We start from the raw sequence: 24,712 nt of genomic DNA on the forward strand, positions 1-24,712 counted from the left end.
GGCTGCACGATGTTGGGACGTGAGCGGAAGACGGCCTAACGGTGTGCGGGACCGTAGCCCAGCTTCATGGAGACGGTTGCGAATGGTCCTCGCCGATACCCCAGGAGCAACAGTGTCCCTAATTTGCTGGGAAGTGGCGGTGCGGTCCCCTACGGCACTGCGTAGGATCCTACGGTCTTGGCGTGCATCCGTGCGTCGCTGCGGTCCGGTCCCAGGTCGACGGGCACGTGCACCTTCCGCCGACCACTGGCGACAACATCGATGTACTGTGGAGACCTCACGCCCCACGTGTTGAGCAATTCGGCGGTACGTCCACCCGGCCTCCCGCATGCCCATTATACGCCCTCGCTCAAAGTCCGTCAACTGCACATACGGTTCACGTCCACGCTGTCGCGGCATGCTACCAGTGTTAAAGACTGCGATGGAGCTCCGTATGCCACGGCAAACTGGCTGACACTGACGGCGGCGGTGCACAAATGCTGCGCAGCTAGCGCCATTCGACGGCCAACACCGCGGTTCCTGGTGTGTCCGCTGTGCCATGTGTGTGATCATTGCTTGTACAGCCCTCTCGCAGTGTCCGGAGCAAGTATGGTGGGTCTGACACACCGGTGTCAATGTGTTCTTTTTTCCATTTCCAGGAGTGTAAATTCGAAACCAGTAACAGTACTTTTTGAATAAAGTAACCCAAAACCAATTTGTGGCTGTTTGCAATACACCATCAACAATTTATCTACAAATTTGTCAAAAAGGCAAATAAGGTATATTTGACACTTCTTTTACAAATAGTTTTCTATTCAGCTTCAAAACCAGTCTCATTTGAAATAATGTGTTTTAATCCTGACCCCCCCTCCTCCCCACTAACAGTGGATTTAATTTGCAACATGAGCTAACAATACTACATAAATTGAGGCAAAGTAACCAGAAAAATTGTGCTGAAAATAAAGTTGTAACTTTGGCTTCTTATATCTCATTGACTAAAGACATGATAAACATGGAACTTCGGATACAGCAACTTAGCAATATAAGGTTTTCCAATATAAAATATTATTCATGTACTGCTTCTCAAATTTCTAGAAAATCAGTTCATACACAATTTCTGTAAAAACTACAAAATCAGCCCGTACTCGATAATCAAACACACCTCGTTTTGCGGTTCAAACCATGGTCTTCCTAATGAGCCCAGTTTATAGTGTTTTTACAGGACAGAGTTTGTTGCAAACTCAAGTAAAAAATAATGCATTTTTGACGTTTTTACAAAATCTTCAATTTTCAACTTAATTTATTCAGAATTGGAGAGTAGCAGATAAATGAAACTTTACATTTGAAAACTTTTGTTGTTTACATACCAAGTTCTCATACCATTAGTCTCCATGATATACGAAGCCAAAATGACATATTTTAGGTGCCAGTTTTTTCGGGCGATTTTGCCTAAAATTTTCTGGCTGGATACCACTAGTAAAATCCTTTTCATCATCATCATCATGAGAATGCATAAAGTTGTACAAGATCACAAAATTTCATTTCTTTCGACTGTTGCCAGAGATATACAGCTCAAAGTTGCCAGAAACTGACACTCGCTCTGTGCAAAGTCACACACAGAATCAAACAAATGACTATATCTTTGCCAGCCATGTAGGGAAAGAGGTGCTACTGATTTAACAGGTATTTTATTCTTGTCATCACCAGATGAGGTAGTCAGCTCTATATCATTTATTGACTTATACATCATATGTCTTGAATGAGAATGATGTCTCTTCCTTGGAGGCATGTTGGCATTCAATGGAGTTGCCTGTGCAGCACCCAGATCCAGACCACTCCGAAGACACGATTGCACTCACCTTATATAGCCACTCTGGGCTTAGAAAAATTCACGACAGGGTGCAGCGCCTACCCTGTATGCGGATGGTAGGATCTCTAGTAGCCCACGTATGGGGTGAGGGCTGCAATCAGTCAAGGTCGCACACAAAAAATTGATATATGACTCATGCCTCTTTATCCAGTGGAGCATACAACACAGAGCATCCCAGAGTGCCCCAGAGAGCTTGGTTCAAGATGCTGGAACTGGCGGTCATTTGTGCATGAGGTGTGCTTGTGTGTGTGAATGATGTGTGCCTCTCTTTTACTGATGAAGGCTGTGGCCGAAAGCTTTATGTTAAGTGGCTTTAAATTGTGCCTGTCTGCAACTTGACATGTCTTCTTTACGGTAAGTAGTAATCTGTCTTTCCCTACACTGCTGATATTCCTCCCTGGAGTTTCCATTGTTTGATATATCTTGGCTAGTAATGCTTTGATGAATGATAAATTTGAAAATGTTCATTGGGGACCCGTGTGCATGTTTACATAAAATTTCAATGAAATTTGTAATGGTCAAGCAGGAAAATTTTCCAAAATTAGTTGATTTGACATGGAATGACCCGATTACTAAATGAAGCTGTGATAGAAATTCTTAGTCCCTCTAGAATAATAACTATTTCCTCCATTAATCTTAACTTCTTAGAGAGCCCCACTGAGGAGGAATACTTAAGAATCAGTTGAATAAGGAGTTGTTAAGTTGAAATGACTTCTACCACCCCTCTAATATGCCTAAACTAAGAACACATAACTTCTCTGCTTGGTAATGCTGCAGTGAATCACGCTGTTAGAATATCTAGCACCCCTGTAGAAAGATGCATCTGTTCACAGTGTTGCCAAAAATAACGAACATCACCAACTTGGACCCAAAATTTGGGAAGCCAAGCTCTGCCTGTTACAAGCCAGGACAAAGTGAGGAGTGAGAGAGAATTAATACCTCTTCAAAAAAACCTTGGTCCAGCTGGCCCACCTGGTAGTACCATGTGATGCCCCCTACCAGGAGCGACAGGTGAAGATGGTCAATGGTTCTTAAGGCAAAGGAGGACCAAGTCCCAGCTGTGGACAAGGCGGAGAAACTATCTTCATCCAGCAGCATCTGTACCTCAGTGAGGCAGCTGCAAAAAGGCACCTGTTCTCCAGAGGAGCTGCTTGTCCCTGCTACTTGGCAGCAAGTATAAAATGCCTCTAGCATAACATCAAATGAGCATGTCTGCTCGAATATTGGGTATGAATGCTACGGCATACCCTACAAGCGACGCACATTCCTGTCACCTGGGAAACATGAGAAATGGATAAGAGCTGGATGATCTGCGCTAAAGAAGTTAGTTCATCTATGAATTGCTACTGTCAACATTGGCACCATGTCTGGAAGAAGCCAGGCATTAGCTGAAACCTTGAAAAACCGGCACATTAATACTGCATGTATGCAAGAAAAGGAATGGAAATAGGCGAAGGTCCAGGAGATCGGTGATGGATTCAAACTGTACCATAACAGCACAAACAGCATTCGTAATGGCGCAGGCATTGTGACTAGCAATAAGTATCAGGACAGAGTCACAAAAGTATACAGAATCTCCGACTGACTCACGAGTGTAAAATTCGCATCTGGCACATCTACAGTTCGAACTGAGTTCGAACTGTGTCCTGCTAGGTGCCTCAAGCCGGATGCTCTTATGAAGAGAAGGATGAATTTTTGACAGCATTAGATACGCATCTACAAACTATTGACCCTGAACAATATCTGATAATAGTTGGCCGTGCAGGATCAGCAAAAAATGGATATGACCAATGTCATGGTGGAAATGGATATGGCACTGTCAATGAGGCTGGGATACTGATTCTGGATTTTGCCCGAGCACATAAGCTTGTGGTGTCCAACACATTCTTCAAGAAGGGACATGCACATCTGATAACCTACACAAGTGGTGTGCACGACATTCAAATTGATTATCTACTTACAAGAAGGACGCAACCTGAAGCTGGTAACTGACATAAAAGTCATCTCCTCAGAATAAATTGCTTCCAGCATTGGTCTCTCTTGATGGACCTCAAGTTGAATATCCACAACCGAAATCATCCCCAAATCATTAGAGTGCAGGGAGTCAAATGGTGGCATATGTCAGAATGTGTAGCTCAGCTCACCACTGCTCTTAAGGCCATTGATATGGATACAGACCAGGCAGTATTAAGCATATGGGACAGCATTACTAGCCAAGCCCACTGTGCAGTGAACAACATTCTTGGCAAGATGAAACCAGGCAAACAAGCAATCAATAACGAAGTCTGGTGGTGAAATGAAAATGTTCAAACAGCTGTGAGGGAGAAAAAGAAGGTTTTCTAAGTTTGGTTCCAGTCCTACACAAATGAAAATCTGCAACATTCCAAGACACAAAAATTGACTACCGAGAGAGCAATTGCAGCAGCCACATTATTTTACTATCATGTGTACGATGAACTGGATGCACCAGAGGAAGTAAATAAAATTTATCAACTCACCAAAGCACACAATCGAGCCACCCAGGACATTGGTCATGTCAAACATAAAGAACGAAGACCATCAACTCCTTCGAGACCCTCTCACCATTCTCCACAGATAAAGTGACTACTTGTCCAAAAATTTTTGCTATCCTCCAATACTAAGTGCTGATGTGGATGCTGGACCTGTGCTACCAATTAGGATGTCAAGCAAGCAGTCAAAAAGATGAAGAATGGGAAGGCTACTGGCCCTGATGAATCGCAGCTAATGTATGGAAGATCCTTGGCCACAAAGGTGCCACAATTCTTACTACCCTCTTCAACAGAATCACTGGTGAGGATATAGTCCCAGGACAACTAGTGTCACACCGACAATCTGGTAGCAAAAAGGTGATGTGACAGAATGCTCACAGTATTGACTAATTCAGCTGCTTTGTCACATGATGAAGATCTTTGAGTGTGTTATAGATTCTAGGCTCAGTGCAACTGTTTCTATCACCCCAAATCAATGGAGGTTTATCAAAGGAAGTGGAACCACATATGCCATCCATACCGCTTTGTTACTTATTGAGACACAACTTGAGAAGACCAAGGATACTCACATGTAATTCCTAGGTCTGGAAAGGTCTTCAACCATGTCCCACATCAGCTTATTTGGCATGCATTACAATCTCTCAATGTCCCTGAAGCCTATGTCCAATGGGTCCAACTGCTTTATCAAAATGTCTCCAGCAATGTCCGATATATGCAGTGGGAACATCACCCCCTTTCACTATCCATGTCAGAGTACATCAAGGTTCAGCACTGTCACCTCCAGTTTTTACCCTCTGTACATACATTGTGACACACGACCTACAGTACCCCACCCTTGGTCACTTCTACATGTTGACGATGTTTTACTGGCAAGCGAACACCATTAACATTTCCAGGAACAGACGCAGCAATGGAATCAATGACTTGGCAAATTTGGCCTCCGTCTGAATATGCAGAAGACAGAATGCATGGAGTGTGGTATTCAGACTGATGAGATCATCAAAGTCAGTGGAGAGGACCTGAAGAAAGTGGAGCAATTGATTTGACAATGCAACAAACGTCAACGTTCGACAGCGACTTTGAGTTGCACTCATCTCAGACTAACTATGGAAAAGCAGGTTAAGATTGTACATGGACGCTTCGTGCGCAGTGAATCAGACTTGGTGGCAAGAGCAACTACACACCTGGACATAAATGGCAGACAGCCTAGTGGTAGACCCGAGACACGGATGGGCCGTATCAAGAGGAATATGGAGTTCTTCAGTGCCAACTATGAAGATGCCGTTGACAGACCCAAATGGAGACAGAGGTGTCAGCAAGTGGACCTTGCTAGTGCAGGATAAACACTATGAAGAAGAATTACCAAAAATATTCCCCCCCCCCCCTAGCATTCACACATTACAAAGTATTTTTAAATACTTACTGAATAATGTCAGGCAATTCAGGAGCTCTACAAATATACTTGTGTCCATATCGGTACTTATCTTCAAATATCACAAATTCAACAGAAGCAGCATCTTTGGGCCGTGTTTGTTCAAGACTTTTGTAGAGCTGAAATAAATTTAAAACAAAGTTTTATTATTGCTATCTGCTTCCTGCAATGTATTTTTTTCAGAAGTGATTCATTCTAGTTCAGGTTGGTCCAGCAGTTATTGAGAAATGACCACAGTATTTCACAGTAATAGCATAATTCATTAGTCACAATTCTTCACAAACTATTTTAATTATGAAAGTGTAAACAAGATGCAATAGGTGAAAAATAAACCTACAACTAAATAGCAAATGAAACCATATGGTTCCAGAAATCTTTTCAAGTCTCAAACATCTATGATGTATACGTGTAAATCGGGGAATACCAAGTGGCAAGAGGCATGAACAGGAATCTGGACTGAGAAAGGAGGTATGATAGGGTAGTCCATGCATTTGCGCAAAGCCACTGTGCCAGGGTAGTGTAGTGCTTAGCGCATTTGCTAGAGAGCAGGAGACATGGGTTTGAATCCTGGACTTGGTGCAAATTTTCATTTGTCACATCAGTCTGCAAATATAGTACAACTAAACACATCTTTCCCATCAAGGATAAAATGAACTTACAGTTATAAAAAGAGGTTACCTTCAGTCTCAATGCATTATCTGTATTACTAAACTAGCTATATAACCAAGGAATATTCACTTGCCTTAGAAATTCGTTACTTGTGAAATTATATAATTTAGCAATTTATATAGATTTTTGTGAAGAATGTTTAATATACCATTCACAACAAAGTAATCGGTGATGGACCACAACTCTGCAGGACAATGGTGGTTATGTCCTTATTGAAGGAATCCCTCTAGTGTTGCCTTAAGAGATTTATTGTAAAACCATATAAATGCTAAACCAAGAAAAGCCAGAATGGGAGTTTATATGTACAACTTCCAATAACTAACTTAGTTTTATGCTGTTCCTGGATTGGGCGATGAAGAGCATAGTCATTTTATGTTTCACATCTTCATGAAATTGTATTAGATTTGATGCAAGCTTCTTTTAAAAGTTTTCAATACGCATTTACTGCTAACTTAGTAATTCTGGTTTGGCTGGATCCTTTACCATAGAATAACAGTTATACATAGGATTTCTACCAAGCAACACAAAAATATGTACAGTCATGAAGTACACACAGGAACCAATTCCACTTAACATGATGATGAAATAATTTAAGTAGGATAGAATACCGGAAGTGCAGAGAAAGTCAAGGAAAAGAAGCCATCAATGATTCAAGAAATATTTGAGCTTTAGTTAGGAATTAAAACAAGGTGAAGTTCCAACAGGCTGAATCAGAAAGGAAGAAAAAGAAGATACTGAGAAAGGTATGATTATATGAAATATCCACACAACATATAGGGATATTAAACATAAATTCAAAAGTAAAAATAACAAGCAGACTGACGCAAGCAAATAAAGCTCTCTACATTAATATAATTATACTGGTTTCAGATATTCATACATAAATGAGGAAAAAGTTTCTAAAATTGTGCATCTGGAGCATAGCATAATATGGAAGTGAAATGTGGACCATTGGAAATCAGGAGAAGAATAAACTGTAGTCATTTGAAATGTGTTGGTACAGAAATAATGTAAAAAATTAAGTGGACAAATATAGATAAGTACAAAATGAAAAATTACTAGTAAAAATATCTTAGGAAATAAAGCTATGAAAAACTGTTAATAGAAGAATGGACAGGTTAATGGGATGTATGCTATAGCACACAATAATAGTTTGGTGCTGGGAGGAGTAAAAGTGAAAAATATAATATGTAGACAAGGATTAGAAATGGAATAAAAAATGGAGGATGTTGATTTTATTGTTTCGCCTTTTCTGAGCTGGGTTAATTGCTGCTACTTATTTATTATTTAATTTTCTGAAACTTCTGCTTCTGTTAAGGCAAGAGCTATGTCTGTAAGTTTCCGCCAGTACAGGCAACTTAAAATTAAATGAGAATTTTGATGCAATCGTCTGATGCTTCCAACATATAGCTACTTATGCATTTTTATTAGTTTATGCAGTGTGAAATAACTTATACTACCATTGCATCAATACTGGAAAATCCAGGATGGAAAGTTGGCAATATTACGAAAAGGACAGTTGCTACTCACCATATAGCAGAGATGCTGGGTCGCAGATAGGCACAACAAAAACACTGTCAGACGAAGCTTTCAGGCAAACAGACCTTCATCAGAAGTGTGTACACACACACGCACGCACGCACGCACGCACGCACACACGCGCGCACACACACACACACACACACGCACACACACACACACACACACACACACACACACACACAATCTGACCTTGACAGCGACAGACAGTGGTCACTGTGTGTGTGTGTGTGTGTGTGTGTGTGTGTGTGTGTGTGTGTGTGTGTGTGTGTGTAATTCAGATGAGGCCCTGTTTGGCTGAAAGCTTTGTTTGACAGTCTTTTTGTTGTGCTTGTATGTGACTTGGCATCTCCACTGAACGGTAAGTAGCAACTATCCATTCCATGATATTGTAATTGCAACAATAAAACTGTCACCATGTGATGCAACTTTTCTGATACAACAATGTTTTAAATGTACACTGTCTGGAAAAAGAAGAAGAAAAAGAATCGCCCAGAAGGGGAGGAGGAAACCAAATGCACCAGCTGGACAGGTAGTCTGAACTAGTTGTATTTGAAAGGAAGTAATCTCAACACAGACGAGGTAGAAGAAATCAAGAAGTATTAATGCATTTCTGAAATATTTCATTATTAGACCTACAATTACACCAAAACTTTTACATTGCAACGTGGTTTTGATGCACTATTCATGTTTTCTCCAAGAAAACCAATCTCCATATGGTACAAAAAAGGAAAAAAAACTGAAATTAAGTAGTGATGAGCAGCCTGTGACATTTAAGTGTGTGTCACATTCTATTAATATGAGATGTTATGGAAAACCAATCCCATGGAAAGTCTAAAGAAAGGTTTAACATCAACAAATGCTTCACTTTACTTTTTAATAATAAATGTTTGAATGACTGAGTGACAAGTAACACATTCCATTCGAAAAATTTAATCAGAACATGTAACTACTGCTATTGGCTAGAAACATGGTAAATCACAAATGAGACAATATTATGATTAAGGCACATTTTCTGATTCCTAGTATACATTATTGTAATTAAGATATGACATACATACTAACCCTTTGGCCCAGAATGAAGGGAACAACGACATCATCCTGGGCATGCAGAATGAGAATAGGGCAATGAACATTCACCAAGTGCTTATCCGAAGCAAACAACAGATCGTTTTGCTCTATTGGATCAATGAAAAAGAAATCAAACCATGGTAACTGGTTGAAAAGCTGAAACAGAGAGTTTTATTTAAGCAAAATACATGGAAGGGCTTCAAATATGAAACTGTAATCAATAATTGATGTAAATCTGTAATTTTACCCTTGCAAATGGATGTTCCTTTATTTCATCTCTCAAATTATTGAAAGGAGATTCCAGGATAAGTCCAGATGGACTCTTTCCTTCTTGTGCCAACAGATCTAACACATGTGATGACACTCTAAAACAAAAATGGGAGACATTTCTTACAAATAAGCACTGGCATCTTACCATTACGTCCTATGATTAAGGCATAATAGCATTTCTTTTTAAAGCTATAGTTTCATAATAAAAATAACATATTATGTAGTAGTTACCCTGTTCCTAAAGAATGACCCCACACAAACAATGGAGATCCTTTGGCATGCTCCTCCACCCATCTGTACATAAATTTTCCATCGGACACAACACCTGTCTCCGATGGTGACACAGGACTCGAATCAGCATAACCTGTGTACCACAATAAGCGTGACGGTAAACAACATCTGAATGACACAGAATGTGACACAAAAATATGTTGTGATGAAATAGGAAGGATCTTTCCAAATAATTCACATCAAGGCTACCATTCTTTTTTCATTTAGAGAGAACTTTATGTCACTGACAGAGTGCTGCGTATTACAATATAACACTCCAGCTGAGATAATGTTAACTCGCTTTGTAGAAAATAGTGCAATGTAGTCCCATAAATTCAAGTGATGTTTGCTGTTGTAAAAGAATTCATCTGATAACACACTTGCTGGCTTCAAAGATACGGAGAGTCTGAAGGGGAATAACAACGCATAGGTAAGGTCATGAATTTTATGTGCTCAATTTACAACTATTTTCAGTTGAAGTGTAAAAGCAAATTGTGAGTGTCGTGAAAACAATGCCTTGCACATTTAACCATCATATGGCTGAGAATTAGAGAGAGAGAGAGAGAGAGAGAGAGAGAGAGAGAGAATGCGCACACGGGACAAGAGGAGGAAGTGTGGCGGAAGGAGGCAGTACGTGATCTGTTGTGTTGATGGTGTGGTCCTAGTCCTAAATCTGGTTTGATATAGCTTTCAATGCACTTCTATCCTAGCCTCTTCATATTCAAACAACCACTGCAACTCACAACTGTTTGAACCAGCTTACTGCAGGCATCTCTGTCTCTCTCAACAATTTTTACCCCTCCACTTCCCTACAATACTAAAGTGACAATTCCTTGAAGTCTCAGATTGTATCCTGACCTCCTTTTAGTAACATCACGCCACAAATTTCTTTTCCCCCAAATTCTATTCAGTATCTCCTCATTAGTTATGCTATCTTACAATCTATTCTTGAACATTATTTTATGAAAAGGATAGATCACTACTCCCTCCCTGCAAGAACCATGGACCTTGCCGTTGGTGGGGAGGGTTGCGTGCCTCAGCGATACAGGTAGCCGTACCGTAGGTGCAACCACAATGGGGGTATATGTTGGGAGGCCACACAGACATGTGGTTCCTGAAGAGGGGCACCAGTCTTTACAGTAGTTGCAAGGGCAACAGTCTGGATGACTGACTGATCTGGCCTTGTAACACTAACCAAAACGGCCTTGCCGTGTTGGCACTGTGAACGGCTGAAAGCAAGGGAAAACTACAGCCATAATTTTTCCTGAGGGCTTGCAACTTTACTGTATGGTTAAACGATGATGGCATCCACTTGGAGAAAATATTCTGGAGGTAAAATAGCTCCCCATTCGGATCTCCAGGCGGGGACTACTCAGGAGGACATAATAATCAGGAGAAAGAAAAGTGGCGTTCTACGGATCGGAGTGTGGAATGACAGATCCCTTAATCAGGCAGGTATGTTAGAAAATTTAAAAAGGGAAATGGATAGGTTGATGTTAAATATAGTGGGAATTAGTGAAGTTCGGTGGTAGGAGGAACAAGACTTCTGTCAGGTGAATACAGGGTTATAAATACAATATGAATATGTCTGCTTGTGTCTGTATGTGTGGATGGATATGTGCGTGTGTGCGAGTGTATACCTGTCCTTTTTTCCCCCTAAGGTAAGTCTTTCCGCTCCCGGGATTGGAATGACTCCTTACCCTCTCCCTTAAAACCCACTTCCTTTCGTCTTCCCCTCTCCTTCCCTCTTTCCTGATGAGGCAACAGTCTGTTGCGAAAGCTTGAATTTTGTGTGTATGTTTGTGTGTCTATCGACCTGCCAGCGCTTTTGTTCGGTAAGTCACCTCATCTTTGTTTTTATATATAATTTTTCCCACGTGGAATGTTTCCTTCCATTATATTGTTATAAATACAAAATTAAATAGGGGTAATGCAGGAGTAGGTTTAATAATGAATAAAAAAATAGGAGTATGGGTGAGCTACTACAAACAGCAAATACGCATTATTGTGGCCAAGAGAGACACAAAGCCCACATCTACCACAGTAGTACAAGTTTATATGCCAACTAGCTCTGCAGATGACGAAGAGATTCATGAAATGTATGATGAGATACAAGAAAAAAAAAAAAGAAAAAATATATTGCGATAGTGAAGGGAGACGAAACTTTAATAGTCACTGGTGACTGGAATCCGATAGTACGAAAAGGAAAAGAAGGAAACGTAGTAGGTGAATATGGAATTGGCGTAAGAAATGAAAGAGGAAGCTGCATGGTAGAATCTTGCACACAGCACAACTTAATCATAGCTAACACTTGGTTCAAGACTCATAAAAAAAGGTTGTATACATGAAAGAATCCTGGAGATACTAGAAGGTATCAGACAGATTAAATAATGGGAAGACAGAGATTTGGGAACCAGGTTTTAAACTGTATGACATTTCCAGGGGCAGATGTGGACTCGGACCACAATCTATTGGTTATGAACTGTAGATTAAAACTGAAGAAACTGCAAAGAAGTGGGAATTTAAGGAGATGGGACCTGGATAAACTGACTAAACCAGAGGTTGTACAGAGTTTCAGGGAGAGCATTAGCAAACGATTGACAAGAATGGGGGAAAGAAATACAGTAGAAGAATAATGTGTAGCTATGAAAGATGAAATAGTTAAGGCAGCAGAGGATCAAGTAGGTAAAAAGATGAGGGCTAGTAGGAATTCTTGGGTAACAGAAGATATATTGAATTTAATTGATGAAAGGAGAAGATATAAAAATGCAGTAAATGAAGCAGGCAAAAAGGAATACAAACGTCTCAAAAATGAGATCGACAGGAAGTGCAAAATGGCTAAGCAGGAATGGCTAGAGGACAAATGTGAGGATGTAGAGGCTTATCTCACTAGGGGTAAGACAGATACTGCCTACAGGAAAATTAAAGGGGCGTTTGGAGAAGAGAGAACCACTTGTATGAACATCTAGAGCTCAGATGGAAACCCAGTTCTAAGCAAAGAAGGGAAAGCAGAAAGGTGGGAGGAGTATATAGAGGGTCTATACAAGGGTGATGTACTTGAGGACAATATTATGGAAATGGAAGAGGATGTAGATGAAGAGGAAATGGGAGATATCATACTGCGTGAAGAGTTTGACAGAGCACTAAAAGACCTAAGTCAAAACTAGGCCCTGGCAGTAGACAACATTCCATTAGAACTACTGATAGCCTTGAGAGAGTCAGTCCTGACAAAACTCTACCATCTGGTGAGCAAGATGTATGAGACGGGTGAAACACACTCAGACTTCAAGAAGAATATAATAATTCCAATACCAAAGAAAGCAGGTGTTGATATATGTGAAAATTACCAAATAATCAGTTTAATAATAAATAATATACATGAATTCTTTACAGACAAATGGAAGAACTGGTAGAGCCCAACTTTGGAGAAAATCAGTTTGGATTCCGTAGAAATGTTGGCACACGTGAGGCAATACTGATCCTACAACTTGTCTTAGAAGATGGATTAAGGAAAGTCAAACCTATGTTTGTAAGAGTTGTACACTCAGAGAAAGCTTTTGACAATGTTGACTAGAAGGGAGATGGAGAGCAAAAAAAAAGAGAGGACCAGAGAATGTGGAACGACTTGTGGGTGCGCAACAGACAGCAACATACCACGAGGGTGAGGGGAGGCAATTTGCGAGGATGTAATAGGAATTGGGGAGTGCAAATAGTTGGGTGGAAGGTGTGGTGGTAGTATATTACTGTATTTTGAGGCCAGGATGGCTTTGGGAGTGCAGAATGTGTTTTAAGGATAGCTCCCATCTGCACAGTTCAGGAAAGCTGGTGGTGGAGGGGAGGATCCAGATAGTGCATGTTGTGAAGCAGCCATTGAAATCAAGCTTGTTCTGTTCAATTGCATGTTGTGTCACAAGGTGGTCCACTTCACTTTTGGCCAGTCTGGCAATGGCCATTCTTCCTGGTGGATAGATGGTTGGTATCATGCCAATATAAGAAGCTGAGCACTGACTGGAGAGAATTGGTATATAACATGGTTGCTTTCACAGGTGGCCTGGCCTCTGATGGGGTAGGATAAGCCTATGGCAGGACTGGATTAGAAAGTGCTGGTTGGGTGGATTGGGAAGGCCTCACACCTGGCTGTTCCACAGGGATACGATCCCTGTGGCAAGGGGTTGGGATTGAGTGTGGGACTGGGACGGACTAGGATGTTGCGGAGGTTGTGTGGGAACGAAACACCACTTTAGGAAGAGAGGGAAGGATCTTGGGTAGGAAGCCTTAATTTCAAGGCACAATGGTAGATAATCAAAACCCTGATAAAGGATGAGGTTCAGTAGTCCCAGACCAAAGTGATATTGGGTGATGCAGGGAATGCTGCTTTGTAGCTGGTTCTTAGGGGTGGTGGGAGTACTGGAGGGGTCTATGGGGATATGGCAAGAAAACCTTTTTGCGGACAAGGTCTGAGGGACAGCGCCTGCCCGTGGAGGTCTTTGGAAGGCTTCAGCATACTGGGCAAAGGAGCTCCTGTCACTGCAGATATGTTACCCCTGGGTGGTCAGTACGTACGGAATGCATTTTTTTGGTGTGGAAGGGATGGCACATGTCGAAATGCAGGTACTGTTGGTGGATTTAACATGGACAGAGGTGTGTATGGAGCCATCAGAAGCATGTGAATGTCCAGGAAGGTGGCAATGGGCGACGAGGTCCACGTAAAGTGGATGGAAGAGGTGGTGTTAAGCTTGTGTGGGAATGAGGATCGGGCACCTTGGCCCTGAGTCAAGATAATGATGAGATCATCAATAAATTTGAAACAGAGCAGGAATTTGGGAGGCTAAGAAGGTCTCCTCTATGCATCCTGTAAACAGGTTGGCTCAGAAGGGTGCCATGTGGGTGCCTATAGCCCTGCTGCAGATTTGTTTGTGTACCTCCCCTTCAAATAGAATGTAAGTTGTGTGTTAGCATATAGTTGGCGTAAGAGGAATGAGATAGTGGATCTGGAGTCTGAATTACATTGGGAGAGATAGTGTTCAATAATGGCAAGACCTTGTTCATGAAAAATGTGTGTCTAGGAAAACGGTGACGACAATTACGATTACAGATCCAGGAGGCGAATGTGTGGCGATTGTGGTGAGTCAGTGAAGGTAGTGGTTGGTATCTTTGATGTGGGAGGCTAGATTTTGGGCAAGAAGTTGGAAGTGTTGGTCGATGAGGGCTGAAATTCTTTCAGGGGGTGATCCTTGTCACCCTCCAGGAATGCTTTACCTTCAGCTTGATCTCACCATCCTTCCCCAGGTCCCTTCCTAAGAACATCAGCCTTTCAGAAAAAGACAGGACAACCATACACAGCCTCAAAACAGATCCTGACCTAATCAACTTATCTGCAAAATAAGGTTCCACCACTGTCGTCATAAATTGTGGTGACTACCTGGCGGAAGGCCTCCGCCAACTGTGACTTCACCATTTAGAACCTCTGCCATTGTGATCCCATCCTAGAAGCCCAATATAACCTCTAATCCCTACTTAAAACCTTAGGCCCTTCCCAGAACCTCTTCCCTGAATCCATTTTCCTCTCCTCACCCCTATGACACACCGCAAACCCACTTTCTACATGCTCTCTAAAAACTACAAACCCACCAGTTCTGGATGCCCAATTGCAGCTGGTTATTGTGCTCCTAATGACTACCAACCAGCTGCCCACCAGGATGGATGGCCACCACAAAACTATGACCAACAGCAAAGTGGATCACCCAGTGGCACAACATTTAGCTGAGTGTAACATGCTTGATTCGAATAGCTGCTTCACAACCCAGCTGTATCCTCTACTCCATCACCAGTTTTTTTGAACTGTGCACATGGAAGTTATCCTTACAAGACATTCTCCACTCCCAAAATCATCCCAGCCTCCCCCTACAGTAACCTACTGTCCCCACACCCTTGACCCAACTGTTTCCACCTCCTCTATCCTCCCACCACCTCATAATTTGCCCTACATCACCCTCATTGTATGCTGCTCTCTGCTTGTGCACTCAGCAGTCATTTTCCCTTCACTGCTCCTTTCTTTTCCACTCTTCATTTTGACCCTTCTCCCTCATCCACAGCCTCCTGACACTGCTCTTGGCAGCCATGTCTTGTCACCTCTCATCCCTGCAAACTCTGCCAGCGAGGGCTGATTCCTCTTCCCCTGCCTGTACCCTGCTATCCCCTCCATTTCCCCTCCCTACCCCACTCGAAAGTGTTGCACTTATTCATGTAAGTTTCATACAAAATTTGTGTTCAGCATTGTTCCTATACTGTTCAGCAATGCTTATATTACAGCAAGTTAATGACTGTTCCCCGAAGCAGGTGTGGTGTGCAACAGACACAACATTTCTCTCTACCCATCTCTCTCTCTCAAGTTTCTGAAATGAATTTCCACCCTGCAGTGGAACGTGCATTGATTTGAACTTCCTAGAAGATTAAAATTGTATGCTGGACCAAGACTCAAATCCAAGTCCTTCGCCTTTTGTGGGCAATTGCATCACCATCTGAGTTATCCAAGCAGGATTCACAACTCGCCCTCACATCTTTATTTCACCTGTATCTCTTGTCCTACCATCCAAATTTCAGCCTGGAAGCAATCCCCTATGCAAGGCTGTTCCATCAAGAGTGCCTGCCAGCAGGCAACTGGGCACCCACAGGCGCAAGAGGGCAGGGGCAGGCAAACGGCTAACACACAGGAAGTCATGCAGCCAGGATGCAGCTGCCCATGGGCAGGTGAGGGATGTCTGTGAGTGCCTTCATCGTATGGGGCAACACTGGAACATATCCTAGGCTATGATTAAGCCATTCCTCTGCATTATCATTTCTTCTAAGAGTTGTAGTCCCATAAGGTGTGCAGCAGAACTTCTGCTAAGGTTGGAGAGGCTGGTGGAAGCAAAGCTATGAGGGTGAGTCATGCTTGGCAAGCTCAGTCGGCAGAGTACTATCCAGCAAAAAGCAAAGTTCCGATTTGTATCCCAGTCCAGCACACAGTCTTCATCTGGTAGGAAGTTTAAGCTTTTATATTGTTTTAGAATGAACTACTTAATCCATCTCATTGTGCGAACAAACAATTGAAACATGGAATCTGGACCACAGCTGAACTTTGCATTATTTCACACACACTGTTTCAGAAAAGAGAAAACACAAACTGCGTCAGGAAACAAATCCTAAAACAGTACTTCAGGTAATGGCCAAACTATAAAAAAAGTTCATTTCCAGTGATTCTAATAAGCCACTGCAAGGGAAGAATTAATTGTATAAACTATTTAAATAAATAAGTGGTATAATTGTAAAATCTTTTGTTGCATTAACTTAAGTCATCAAGATCTGTAAATAAAATCTACTTAACAATACTTACTTCTGTAGTCAAAACTAATAACATGATAATTAAGGTTCCTCAGCATTTTGTACAGCTCAACACGATGTGGACTTGCTCTAGACCCAGAATTTCCATGCATGTACAGTATGATTGGCTCACCACGTGTCAGTGACTTCTCAAAAAACTCGTCATCAGCAGTTTTTGATTCATTGATGAGAGATTTGGGTAACGTATGCCTGAAAAAGAGACCAAACGTTCTATAAACTGCTGGCAGTGACTTATTATTACTGCTAAGGAAATTGAATTTTGTCTGTTGATACTTCTTGTTACTAACATCACTATGCATGTAACTTGCCCTTCTTCCTCCACAAAAGTAAGTTCATTTCAAGATGGTATGGAAAGAAATGGAGCATTAGTGATGATCAGTCTTTGCATGACTGTGTATGGTACCAATACATTCCAAAAAAAAAAAAAAAAGTTTTTAAGGGGGTCTTATCTCAGGTTCCATTGATCACAGAGATAAGAGGACAAGTGTTTTGTATAGCCCTTGGCCTAGCGACCATTTCTATTCCTATCAGAAGAAATAATTGTAGCTATATTACAACATAGAGTCAAAATTTAAACAATACACACTTTTTCCAGTCCAAGCAAATTGATTGAATACTTTGCATTAGTTGTGGTCTAGGGTGGGCCTTAGGTGGCTTCTGAAAGCACCATTTGCTTATGGCCTGTTCCTGAAAACACTCTGAGAAATCATGATTTTTGGACACCGAAAGTACAGACTGTGGGGATGACCACTTATATAATTTTTATTCATGGCGTATTGTTGAAATTTCTTTAGATGATGTTCTCATGGAACCTTGAAACATTTTTTGGTATCATTATCTGGTGTTGAGATCCACAGGTTAAAAGTTAAGAGTACAGCATGCACGTAAAATATGAATGTAATATCTGGTCTGAGTTTAAATGTAGTTTCAACTGACATAGTGAATACACGGCAAGCGTTTAGGGGCCACTGGAAGGGTTCTGAGGTCACCACACTATGTTTTTAATCGCTATTTTTTCCATCAATAAAACTTTGTCTCTGTATAATGGACAATTCACGTCTATACAGGCTGTCTCGAACTGGAAATTATTCAATGATGTCACCTGGTGGTGTAAGCACTGTACAAAAAATTATTTTGTCATACAACATTCTTTGTACTTCAACATTAAACATGGTGTTTTTGGTAAGCTGTAGGATAGCCTAAAAATGCTATGCATTTTTATGTACAGTAGTGTAAGAAGGACTTGTAAAGGTTGGGAGACGATTCTGTGTTAATCTTATATCATGCATACTTATCTGTTGTTTGTATGTGTCAAAAGTATGTAAATGAATGTAAGTATATAAATAAACTGTCAAAACTTTATGGCCTAGACAATTCATTTAACAAGTATAAACAACTAACCCTCCTGCAAGGTGACGATTATGATGTTTTGGTTTGTGGGGCACTCAACTGCACAGCCATCATTGCCCTTACACATTCCCAATCTGTACACAGGCCAATTTTGCCATATTCATGAATGAAAACTGAATGATGATGACAACACAAACGATCCGTACCCGGGCAGTAAAAACCCCCAACCTGGCTGGGAATCAAACACGGGACCTCTTGATCCAAAGGCAGCATAGGGAAAAGAAGCAAACCAGCTGAAAAAGGCTCCTGCTGGAGCACAAAAAAGGCAAATATGCTTTTCTTTGGAAAAAAAACCTGACAAAAGTGAGAGAGACTGATGATGGAAGAGAGAGGAAGTGGTGTGACTTCGTGTGTGTGTGTGTGTGTGTGTGTGTGTGTGTGTGTGTGTGCGTGCGTGCGAGAGAGAGAGAGAGAGAGAGAGAGAGAGAGAGAGAGGGAGAGAGAGAGAGGGGGGGGGGGGGAGGGAGGGACAGACAAAGTCTTGGCTATGATAATGCATTCACTTTGCTGCTCATATTAGCTGACCCGCATTCCTATTTTCTTATTAATTGACCCTATTTCATTTTGTAATTATAACCCTGTTCTCACCAAACCAGTAGTCCTGTTCATCCTGGCACCAAATTCACTAATTCTCACTATATCTAACTTCAACCTACACATTTCCCTTCCAAAGTTTTCTAATCTTCCTGCCCGATTAAGGGATCTAACATTCCATATCCAACCCCTACAGTGCCAGCTTTGTTTTTCCTGATGATGAAAGCCTCCTGAATAGGCCCCACCCAGAGATCCAAATGGGGAGCTATTTTACCTCCTGACTATTTTACCCAAGAGCTTGCCATGATCATTTAACAGTGCAGAAAAGCTGTATGTACACAGGAAAAATAACAGCTGTACTTTCCCCTTGCTTTCAACTACTTGCAATACCAACACAGCAAGGCCATGATGTTTTATGTTCCAAGGTCAAATCAGTCAATCACCCAGGCTTTTGTCCCAGCAATTACTGAAAAGGCTGCTCCCTTCTACAGGAAACACCCATTTGTTTGGCCTCTGCTATCATTGTACCTATGGTACAATAATCTGTATCGCTGAGGCATGCAAGCCACCCCATCACAGCAAGGTCCATGGTTCATGAGGGAATAAAAAATATTTAACAGTAATTTTAAATAAGTGTCATGTAAGGTAAAGTCCAACAAATTCAATTAAAAAAACCTATTTACCAAAAACCTCAATGCTACAGAAATTTCAATCCCATCCAAAGGTCTCACTTTCAGTCCTACATCCGAGTTTTAGCATGCTGGACTCATCACAGACCTACTCTGCTTCTCCTGATCCCTACAGTGGAAACCCTTCTTTGCTACCAATCCCTCCAACAAAAACCAAACTAATCCAACATTGAACCTTGCTTCTCCCAGTCCATACCACCATCCATCCATCCAGAAGCCTCCCCCTCTCCTTCTAACCACCCCAATTATGTTCCAAGAATTCCTTACTCCCACAGGTCACTTCTCAAGAACACAAACCTCACAACAAAAGAACAGCCTGATTTAATGAGCCTCGCTGCAGACAACGGCTCCACCAGTGCCTTGACGAATCGCACCGACATCTCAGAAGTCCTATACGACCTCCAACTCTTATTTAAACACTTAGGCCTGCCCCAAATCCCCCCCCCCCCCTCCCTCTAATCCAAATCTGTCCTCCTCTCCCCCCCGTTACTGTGTTTTCATTGAAAGAATTTCTGTTACCATCTAACATCTCCAAAAAATTGCTTGTAGCCTAGCCTCTCATATTGTGGTATGAACCACTTTCCGTCACTGACTCTCGACCATCACCACTCAATTACCATGTAGATCCCTGATCCCTGCTTGTTATTGTTGACGCCACTGCCCTATACACCAACATCCCTTATGCCCGTGGTCTTGCTGCTACTGACCACCACCTCTCCCAAAGTCCACCAGATTCCGAACCCCCAACTTCATTCCTTATACATCCACACACACTACTATTTCTCTTTCAGGAGAAGATACACAAACAACTCATTGGCATGGTCATGGGTGCCGCATGGCACCACCTTATGCTAATCTGTTTACGGGCCATCTAAAGGGAGTCATCCTAGCCTCCCAAAACCCCAAACACCTTCAGGTTCATTGTGACATTTTCATGATCTGGATCCAGGGCAAAGGCCCCCTATCCTCATTCCTCCAGTGTTAAATACCTTCTGTCCCATTCACTTCACCTGGTCCTCCTAAGCCCAATGTGTAACCTTCCTGAATGATGACCTTCACCTTCTGATGATTCCATCCATACCTCTGTTCACATCAAGCCCTCTAACTATCAACAATACCTGCAATTTCAGAGCTATCATCCCTTGCATACCAAAAAGTCACTCCCATATAGTCTGAGGCCTTCAGAAAAGCACTATATACCAAACCTAGTCTGCAAACAGTTTTTCAGTACCATATTTTCACACAACCCTAATCCTCCCACCAACCCTTAGAACCTAGCTGCAAAGGAGCACCCCCCTCATCACTGAATATCATCCTGGATTGGAGTAACTTAATAACAACCTTTTCCAGGGCTTTGAATTTCTATCGTAATACCCGGAAATGAGAGACAGCCTACCTAGAATACTTGCCAGCTCTCCTGGAGTGGTATTCTGCCACCCACCAACCTACACAATATGGTTCTCTATCTCTATGCTGCTCTCATCTCCTTGACATAGGGATCATATCCCTGTTGAAGATTTAGATGCAAGACCTGGCCAATCCACACACCCAGCAGTCTCCTCTAGTCCTGTCACAGGCTTATCCTATCCCATTACATGGAGTGCCACTTGTGATAGCAGCCACACTATACACTAGCTCTGCTGCAATATATGTGGCGTAACACAACACACACACATATCCAATACCAATTAATGTAAATCCACCCGATGATGGAGGTTTAAACCTTCGAAACGAGTCGTGGAAAAAATAAAACGGTGACTGGTAACAGTAAACTTGTTGTTTCATTTAATGTCAGTAACAGTCACGGTAAAGCCTAACCTAAAAATGTTCGCATTTAAACATGAACAATAAATGTTCAAAAATGTCTCCGCCAAGTTCAATGCATTTAGCTGCATGTGTATGAACACACTTTGTTGCTCGTTTCAATTTCACAGGGTTGTTCTTAATTTCGTTTACTGCGTTCATAATGTGAGCAGGTAATTCCTCAAATGTATTGAATTTGTCCTCATTAACTACGTCTTTCATCCATCCCCATACACAAAAATCCATGTGTGTTACATCAGGTGATCTGGGAGGCCACAGATGTGTAGCACCACAATCAATCCATTTCTAGGAAAAACGTTTATTTAAATGTGTAGTAACAGCATTGGTGAAATGTGGAGGCACATCACCATGTTGAAAATACATTTGCAATTGTGTAGCAAGTGAAACATCTTTGAGCAAGTGTGCCATTTCTTCTTGAAGAAACTGTAAGTACTTCTCACCAGTTAGACGTCCTGGGAAAATGAATGGTCCAATGAAACGTGTGCTGATTATACCACACCACACATTTATGCTAAATCACTGCTGGAAATTGCGTTGCACTGTTGCATGTGGGTTTTTTTCAAGACCATTTGCACTCGTTATGTAAATTGTTATACCATCTCGAGTAAACTGTGCCTCATCAGCAAATAAAATGTATTTGCGTAACTGCTGACTATTATTTAACCAGGTGCACAACTCTAAGCGAAGGGCAGGATCTCCCGGATGTAAATGATGCACTTTTTGTTTATGGTAAGGATACATATTATTGTACTTCAGTGTACGCCATACCTTAGATTGTGAAATGCCTAATCGTTGAGAGATACGTCATGTATTGGTACCCGTACTACATTGAACAGCATCCATAATATCTTCATCATTGTTCTCATCACGAATCAAGTGCTCGTACTGATTATAAATGCTATGTAGAAAACCTGACTCCCGTACCATTCAAAATACTCCACCAATGGTTCGTGCATGCGGAACCCTTTGAGTTGGATAACGTATGCGATATTTGTTAACTGCAGCCATAGCATTACCACCACATTTGCAATAAATAAACACCATATCGACATATTCCCCTGTCGTAAATTTGAAAGGCACCCCTATTTCATAAATAATCTACAAACTACAACAGTTACTATACGGTTTCACTTAAATACACTGTTGTTGTCATATTCTTTCACTGAACAATACACAAAACTAACTTGTTTCAAGGTTATGAAATGACTGAAACAACTCACTAACCGTTGTCAATAATGACGTAAATGTTTCTACATTCTTAATGGAAAGCAAACAAATTTACTTGTATAATAATCCTTGCTTCTCTGGATGTTCTGGAAAACTACTGCAGAAACACATCTGGGACATGTTTTATTAGATTCATCAGACCAATAACAAGAAAATCAATGGAAATCGTGCTTTACTTTAACCTTGTACAGTTTTGTGATGACTTCTTATTATCAAAGTTGCTAAATTTCAGGCAAAATCTTTTACTAGCTGTAACATCATAACTAAACATTTGCGGATCTATGTTTCTTTCGTTTTACTTGTAGAATAACATATTAAAATATTTGCAGATATCCGTGAATAACCCTGTATATGTTCTAGAAAAACCTGTACTGTAATCAGCTGTACAAGTCTTCACACAGTCAGCTACGGTCTTGTGGAAAGAAGCAGTTAGCTACGGTCTTGTGGAAAGAAGCAGTTAGCCACTATTGAGGAGCTGAAGAATACGTGAGTTTGAGTCGTAGATGATTGTTGTGTTACTGCACGTAGGTCGAGACACGTTTACATGTGTCGCAATTGATACTTTGCTAGAAGAATTTGGTACTGATTATCAAAGACAGTTGAAGGTTTTTCATGAATTTTGTTCAAAACGTTTCAGAAGCTCATATTGATTGGATTTAGATTTTTAAATGCAAGTTAGATAATGCAAAACAATATTACGGCACAATTAGCAGAACAATTTGGCTTGTTTTATTTTGAAGGAGTTCTTTGTAATTTTATTTTGTACTTTAACTGTGGTCAAGCGATCTTCGAGTGACAGGCTTAGTGTAGCATTGTTGGCGCACTGTGTTAGTTCGAAGATTAGTATTTGTGCATTGTAGGTACAACCATAGAGATTTTAATGTCCATAATTGTGTCTGATGGGGACCGGTTTTGTTGCCTGTGATAGTCCATTGTACATGCCAAAAGACTGGGGTATCGCGTATAGTTTGGAAATTTAGGGATAAGCACACACAAAGGTAGTTGAGCATTAGCTATTTGTGTAGATTTGTGGAGGATAGTGTTACTGCGAGGTTGTAACTTGCGGCACACTGTTGAGTATTTAGTAATTGAGTGTCATTCAAGTTTTTCTTGGTTGCAGGATCAAGCACAAGAAAAAACGGACTGAAAGTGAACTGTGATTACCAGTGTATTTAGCCCACTCTCACTGTTAGTGTGACAATTATAGAGATTCCTTGCCCTAGATGAACCATTTGGAGATGGAAAATCCAACTGATACCATTATTCTAGTAATAAGTTATGAGTCACATTCAGTAAGATTTGTAGTGGGTATGTGTATCTGAAGTGGTTGAGTTTTTTAATCAGCTGGAAAGTGGTAGCCACGTCACGAGGTTTTATTGTGTGTGTGTGTGTGTGTGTGTGTGTGTGTGTGTGTGTGTGTGTGGTGTGTGTGTGTGTGCGCGCACATTTTATCTTGTTCATTATGGGGATTAGATTTGTGGTCACTCGCTCACATCAATATTTGACCATGTAAAGATCTGAATCATTTTAAAGAGCTAAAATAAACTGGTTTGTTAAAATTAAAACAAAGTCCCCGTATTCTCATTTTATCCATTATTCCACATAAAGTGAAGGAGAATAATCCAATTTTGAACCTCAAAAAGTGGAAAAAGTGTTGAAAGTTTAGAGATATGACTTATAACAAGTAGAGCAAGCATGTTGAAGTCAGTGATATAATATAAATAAATGTTGAGTCTTTAAAAAGAAAGCAGGAAGTATTTTTATCAAAGTTTAACAACACAAAGTTTACTATTTCCATAATTTCTTGAAAGGTAACATCGGAGTTACAGTTAAAAAATATTTTTGTTGAGACTTATAAACCAATGTGCATATTTCCACAGTATCAATACATCTTTGGCCTGAGATGTCGTCTGTTTTATAAAAATAGTTAATTACAGAACTTTTATACATTTTGGAATGTGTAAGTGCTGTAATAAAGACCTGGGATTAATTAACAGAAATAGTTTAATGCCAAGTGCAATGTTGTTATTACCTG

At 41.0% G+C, this 24,712-nt stretch overlaps 1 protein-coding gene across 5 annotated transcripts in view; it reads right to left on the reverse strand.

Moving 5' to 3' along the window:
- Positions 1-24,712, reverse strand: part of LOC124776617 (lysophosphatidylserine lipase ABHD12) — a 101,817-nt gene that overhangs the window by 26,858 nt on the left and 50,247 nt on the right. For all 5 annotated transcript variants that reach the window (XM_047251703.1, XM_047251701.1, XM_047251704.1 and 2 more), the window contains 5 exons: positions 16,986-17,182; positions 9,572-9,704; positions 9,318-9,435; positions 9,065-9,226; positions 5,783-5,910 (listed from right to left, as the gene is read on the reverse strand). In XM_047251703.1, the coding sequence (XP_047107659.1) occupies positions 5,783-5,910; positions 9,065-9,226; positions 9,318-9,435; positions 9,572-9,704; positions 16,986-17,182 (738 nt within the window). The remainder of the gene's footprint in view (positions 1-5,782; positions 5,911-9,064; positions 9,227-9,317; positions 9,436-9,571; positions 9,705-16,985; positions 17,183-24,712) is intronic.

Source organism: Schistocerca piceifrons, chromosome 2 (genome assembly GCF_021461385.2).
Source record: "Schistocerca piceifrons isolate TAMUIC-IGC-003096 chromosome 2, iqSchPice1.1, whole genome shotgun sequence".
In the NCBI taxonomy this organism is placed as follows: domain Eukaryota; kingdom Metazoa; phylum Arthropoda; class Insecta; order Orthoptera; family Acrididae; genus Schistocerca; species Schistocerca piceifrons.